The sequence below is a fragment of the Nicotiana tomentosiformis genome, chromosome 2 (genome assembly GCF_000390325.3).
Source record: "Nicotiana tomentosiformis chromosome 2, ASM39032v3, whole genome shotgun sequence".
Classification (NCBI taxonomy): domain Eukaryota; kingdom Viridiplantae; phylum Streptophyta; class Magnoliopsida; order Solanales; family Solanaceae; genus Nicotiana; species Nicotiana tomentosiformis.
This window is the reverse complement of record NC_090813.1, coordinates 143,870,591-143,877,419: the sequence shown is the minus strand read 5'-3', so window position 1 is coordinate 143,877,419 and position 6,829 is coordinate 143,870,591. Positions and strand designations below refer to the sequence as shown.

Below are 6,829 nucleotides of genomic sequence, written 5' to 3'. Positions count from 1 at the left end.
TAGTTTCGTAAGATAATTTTGAACTTAGGAGTGTATCCGGATAGTGATTTGGAGGTCCGTAGGTGATTTTGGCTTGAAATGGTGAAAGTTGAAAAAGTAGAAGTTTGGAGAGTTAAGAAGTTTGACCGAGAGTTGACTTTGTGGTTACCTGATTTGAATTTTGGTTTCGGAAGTTGAAATTGGTCTATTGTGTCATTTATTACTTGTCTGCAAAATGTGAGGTCAATCAGAGTTGATTTGATAGGTTTCGGCATCAAATGTAGAAGTTAGAAGTTCATAAGTTCATTAAGTTTGAATTAGGGTGCCATTCGTATTTTTGATGTTGTTTGATGTGATTTGAGACCTCGACTAAGTTCATATTATGTTTTAGGACTTTTTGTTATATTTGGTTGAGGTCCGGGGGGCCTCAGTGTGATTCGGATAATGTTCGGCTCATTCTGGAACTTGGAAGACTGCTGATTTTGCTGGTGCTGGTGTCCTTGTACGCGATCGCAAGGGGAGGATCGCGATCGCAAAGTGTTGTTGGGGCAGTTACGCTTTCATGAAGTAGTGTCTGTGATCGCGTATGTTGGAAAGGTAGTGAATCGCGAACACGTGGGTAAGATCGCACTCGTGAAGAGGAAAAGAGGAGGCTGGGTTCACGCGAATTTGTTATTCGCGATCGTGTGATGATGTTTGCGATCGCGTAGGTCTGGGAAGTAAGTGTATCGTGTTTGCGCGTGGGATGCCGCGCTTGTGTAGAGTGAATTGGGCAGTTTGTGAATTGTTACTTCGCGATCGCGAAGCATTTCCTGCGATCGCAAAGAAGGGGCGTCTGGGCAGAATAAAATAATTCAAAACAAGGGTTTGATTCATATTTCGTAATTTGATTTTGGAAACTCGAATTGAGGCGATTCTTGGAGAGATTTTCAAGGGAGTTTGGAATTGATTCCTATAGCTTGTGTTGACTGTATCGAGTTGTTTGTGGCTAGATTCGAGGCGTTCAGAGGCCGATTCGCAAGGCAAGGGCTTATTGGAGTAGAGATTTGCATTGTTTGAGGTAAGTAACACTTCTAAATTTGGTTATGAGGGTACGAAAGCCCAATTTACATGTAATGTGATTGGTGTTGAGGTGACGCACATGCTAGGTGACGGATGTGCAGGCATGCATCATAGTAATTGTGACTCGGTCAATTCCGTGGAACTGTGTAGTCAAATAATCTAGTTACTATCCTTATATTCTCCATGTGTTAGAGAAGTTGAGCTGCAATTCAAGTTAGAAATCATGCTTAGGCTATATGCTGGTACTGTTGGGACCCAAAGAGGTCGTGATGCATTTGAATTACTTGCTTAATTTGTAATTATGTACTCAGTCACATCTATCCTTTGCATATCATATCTCAGTCTTTGTTGCCATTTATTGATACATCATATCAACATTGTGTGGGCTGATTTTTATGACATTGTGAGCCTAAGATACTGGAGAGGTTGATGACTGAGTGACGCCGAGGGCCTGATTATGAGAATATTTATGGGATCGGGTTGCACGCCGTAACATGCTTTATTGATTCATGCCATGATTGACTTATTGTAGCGCTTGGGTAGGATCTGCCCCTCCAGAGTCTGATTATCAACAGTAAGCGCAGGTACCTACTGCGTGCGAGTGGGGAGAGCGAGTGCCGAGTGATTGGGAGGAATGAGTGACTGTGAGGAATGAGTGACTGTGAGGATTGAGGGTATGAGAGGATTGAGTGAATTGATACTCAGAGTATGCATATTATTTTATCACTGCGTTGTATTACAGTTGGCATGCATAATTGATATGTAGATATAGAGATGTATCATTCCTCATTCCAGTACACGTGGCATATTTTATCTATTTTGGGCTTAAACTGTTGAACTTGAAAGCATGTCTATACTTCTGTACCGTTATTTTTATATTTGGACTATACCTGTTGAGCTCGTCACTACTTTCAACCTAAGGTTAGCGTTGTTATTTATTGTGTACATTGGGTCGATGTACTCATACTATACTCTGCGACCAGATCCAGGTACTTTCGGGTACGGTGGTTGCTAATTTTGGAGCTTTATCAGTTCGGAGATTCTCGAGGTAGCTGCTTTGGTGTAGCGCTTTAAAAATTTTCGATTTTAGTTTAATACTTTAATCTTGATTATAAGTATAGAAAATATTATTTTGTGTAACAATGACAAAGAGGGATTAAGAAAATATTATTGAACATATTAATACTTATATATGAATGTTTAATTATGTTCAAAGTATGAGATGAAAAAATAAGAGAACGAAAAGAAGTTGGCGTGAATATGCACTTAATGGCCAAATTATAGCTTATGTGTATATGTTTATTCTTGGTCATGAAATGTGACCTTTAAATAAAAAGATTCTTTCCTACTAAGTGGGTCCAAGACAAAGGAGTAAATAGTGAACATGGGATAAACATCTCTTGTATTTCTATACCCGATAAGTTTACATTACAAAACCAAACAAAATAGTTAGTGTGGCTCGTCAAGAAGCTCTAGGCCAAGACGACTCCTATACCAGTGAAGGTAAGTTTTTGTCCAAAATTTTTTGTATTAGTTAGAGATATTAGCATCTATATTAACATTGTTGCCCCTTTAAATTGAGCAGATTCAATAAGAATACTAAGTGCCTTCAAAAATCACTAAAGTTAATTTTTGGGGGTTTCTTCTAGAAGGTAATTTTTACGCTTGTGGATGATAAGTACAAGTTATTTATGAGTAGTGATAGTTGTGAAAGATAGTATTTGAGTTGTTTGGTTGTTGGAGGCCATAAATGTGTAACAATAGCTTGTTGTTAATGATATTGGTGGTTTGGTGGAAGGGGTGATGAATAATGTTGTTGGAATTTAAATGTTGGACTTTATTAACTCGAATGGGCGTAGTATTACCATTGTTGAGGCTCTTAAAGCTATTGACAATGATATCACCGGCAAGGTTGATTTAGAAAATCTTAAGAATTAATCTAAGCCTCTTATATTTTTTTTATTAAAAAATAATAAATTAAAATAATATTGTTGGGATATTTTATTAATTAATATGAGCTCATATATGTAGATTGAATTAGTTAAATATTGTTGGAACGACCGGTGTGACTTTTAGCTAACTTAGCGGAATATCGAGGTATGTCGAGCTTCTAGCTTCTTGTGTGTTTCCAAAAAAAAGGAAGAAGAAAAAAAAAACTAACTAATCTATGATTTATTTATTTATTTATTTTGGTGACTTGATGATATTCCTTGCATGCTGGACAAGCTCGCATGATTTAATATTTGTTGGAACTAAATGAATAAAATTACTTATATGACTAAATCTTAAATTACATGAAGATATCTATGGTTACTATTCATATATTGTGCTATTGAGTGATTTTCCACACTATCAGTATGATATTCTTGATCCATATAGATTTATATAATTCGTGACACGCTTCTACATATATTTTTGTATTCCTTTCTTTTGATTATTTGGTACCTTACATAAAATTAAAGTTAAAACGCTATTACTCGGAATAATATCCATAACGACTAACACCTATTGTCGAGCTGTGCGGGAATGGTACAACAACCTTCTTGGATCCTTGATGTATTACATAATAAAATAGTTCTTGGTCGATGGACATGATTCTATAAATAAAAAAAAACAAAAATATATTTTTGTCTAGTTGTACGGGAGTGGTATGGCAGCCTCTTGGATCCTTGACTGTATAGATTAGCCTAACTGTTTGGAGATGGTACGGCAGTCTTCATGGATGGCATCCCGTGTATTCCAGCACTATGGGTGCCATTGATATTGATACAAGATAGTGAGAACAATAATTATAATAAGATGCTTGACACATAAGAAATAGATTTCTTGTCTTGCAAATTTAAATCCCTTGGTGTGATTCTATGTACTTTACTTAATTTATACATCTTACTTGAAATTATTGATCTCATTTTTTTTGTTACATATGATTATCTATATAACTTTTTCCCCACCATGTGTGGTGGTTGACGCATATATGAGTATTTCAATACTCAAGCATCGTTTGTTTAAATGATGACAGGTTTAGTAGATGGTCGGGTGTAGAACGGTTAGCGCACAAGCCAGAGTTCCTGTAGCTTCTTTTCTTGTTTTTGGTGAGCCCACCTTTGCACTCGTGGGGCCACTTTGTTTCAGTTGTATACGTTTGAATAATGAGGGCTAGCCCCGCAACTTTATTATTCCATTCGTTGCGTCATAGAGGCTCCATAAAGTATGGATGTTATTTTGGGTAGTGGGTACTCACATGGTATCGCGAATGACATTTACTTATATCCAAATTACGCTATGAACTTTTATTGTTAATGAAGTTTATCTCATTTCTCTCGTCTAATACTGTAATTTGTTAAATGGATTGAGCTACAAGATTACAAGTTGAGGTAAGTATTAAGCTACAATGGTTCGCTTGGTGCAAGCGGGTAGGCACTGGGTGCTGGCCACGCCGCAATCCATTTTGTGGCATGACAAACTTGGTATCATAACTCTAGGTTTAATGTGTCTTAGGGAGTCTTTGGAGCCGTGTTTTATAGAGTCTAACTTATGCGTGTGTTGTTGACCACTCGTATATCTTGGAGGCTATAGACTTTATAGAAAGTTTCACATTCCTTTTTCATTCTAGATCGTGCAAGTAGAGCTTAACTTTAAGGTGTGTTCTAATGCACGTATTATTGCGACTTGCAGACAATATGGTTCGTACTCGCGTGTCAGTGACTCGAAGTGCATCTGCCAATCCCGATGAGGCTTCAAGTGGGGTACCAATAGCTCCAAGAGGTCGGGGTCGTCCCCCTAGGAACCCGAGGGCCGAGAGAGTAGGAGAGCATGTACCTCCACCTATGTCAGATGCACTTGCTATACCACCTCCTATTGTTTATGACACTCCATCTCTTCTACATGCCATCTAATTACTCACCACTTTGGTAGCGACACAGGCACAAAGGGGTGTTGGAGCCCCGGTACATGCTTATGATCAGAGTTAACGGATCGACAAGTATTTGAAGCTCTCTCCACCAGTTTTCTATGGGACTAGACCCGAGGATGACCCTCTTGGTTACTTGGATGAGACCAAAAAAGCCTTGAGGGTGATGAATGCCACCGTCAAGGAAGCGGTTGAGTTTGCTTCTTATTAGCTTAAAGGTGTCGCCTACACCTGGTATGAGACATGGGTCAGAGAGCGAGGAGAGAATGCTCCTCTTGCTACTTGTAGCAGTTTTCTAAGGGATTTATGGAGCAGTTTATTTTTATGCGGATATGTATGCCCTTACCACTCTATTTGAACAGTTAAAGCAGGGGTCTATGACCGTTAGATAGTATAGTCATGAGTTCACTCGCCTGTCAAAGTATGCTCCCCACATGATTCCAAACAAGGTTGCTAGAGTTTGGAGGTTTGTTGATGGGTTGGGCCTTATATTAAAACCCATTCCTCTGTCGTTACTATGCATCCCTGCTCTTTCTCTTCTACTGTAAGCCATGCTGAGAGGTTGGAACTTTGGAATAAGCAGAAGAAAGCAGATTGGAATATGAACAAGAAGGCTCGTACCACATATGGTTATGGTGGTTCTTCTGGTGGAAGTAGTAGTAGGGGTCCGTCAGGGCCGACTCAGTCCATGGTACCATCTGTTGGCAATGCTCCATCTAGGAGGCAAGGACAAGGTCATGGAGACAATTCTAGGCCAACTAAGAGTGCTACACCTCAGGCATGATTTTCATAGCGGGCACCTATTTGTGGCAATTGTGGAAAGGTTCGTTGGGGGCAGTGTTGCAGAGAGAATCGCACTTATCATTATTGAGGAATCAGAGGTCACGTTCAGAGAGATTGACGTAAGTTGCAGAGGGAAAGAGGTAGTCCTTTAGTACAGCAGGGCGGATCTACAGCTACTACGGCTGCACCTCCCCCAGTTGACAGCACTACAACTCAGACTGGGCGAATTGCAGGAAGTAGTGCCGCTTCTACTTCAAGTGGACAGCCCCGACTCTATGGACTAGTTCCTAGAGCTGATGCAGAGGCGGCCAATGCCTTCATGACATGTATACTTAATGTTTGCGCACTTGATGCTTATGTTCTTATTGATCCCGGGTCCACATTTTCCTATGTAACACCATATTTTGCTTTGGATTTCGGGATAGATCCAGAACAATTTCTTGAGCATTTCTCCCTGTCTACGTTGGTTGGCGATTCTGTTATTGCTTCGCGTGTCTATAAGGGTTGTAGGATTGCAGTCCTGGATCGCTAGACTACGACAGATCTTATCGAGCTAGAGATGGTTGACTTTGATGCGATCATAGGAATGGATTGGTTTATCTAAATGTTATGCCACTCTTGATTGTTGGGCCAAGATAGTCAAGTTTGAATTTCCAAATGAATCGGTTCGTGTATGGATGGGCAACATTGCTGAGCCTCGAGGTAGGTTTATATATCCTACCGTAAGACGAAGAAGATGATCACAAAGGGGTGTTTCTATCATATGGTAACAGTTACAAATACAAATGCCGAGGCATCTACTCTTGAATCAGTACCAATTGTTAATGAGTAAATGAGGTCTTCCCGAAAGAGCTTCCAGGCGTACCACCAGATCAAATTATCAATTTTTGGATAGATATGTTGCCAAACACGCATCCTATAACTATTCCTCCTTATCGTATGGCGCCAGCAGAGTTGTGAGATTTGAAGGAACAATTAAAAAATCTACTTGAAAAGGGTTTTATTCGACCGAGTACATCACTGTGGGGTGCACCGTTACTTTTTGTCAGGAAGAAGGACAGTTCTCTCAGAATGTGCATTGATTATCGTCAACTC

At 39.6% G+C, this 6,829-nt stretch overlaps 1 protein-coding gene across 1 annotated transcript; it reads left to right on the top strand.

Moving 5' to 3' along the window:
• The first annotated feature begins 5,468 nt into the window (after window positions 1-5,468).
• Window positions 5,469-6,266, top strand: LOC117276757 (uncharacterized). Its single transcript, XM_033656120.1, has 2 exons — window positions 5,469-5,729; window positions 5,865-6,266. Exons 1-2 carry the CDS (start codon window positions 5,469-5,471, stop codon window positions 6,264-6,266), a joined length of 663 nt encoding a protein of 220 aa, XP_033512011.1.
• Window positions 6,267-6,829: the final 563 nt, after the last annotated feature.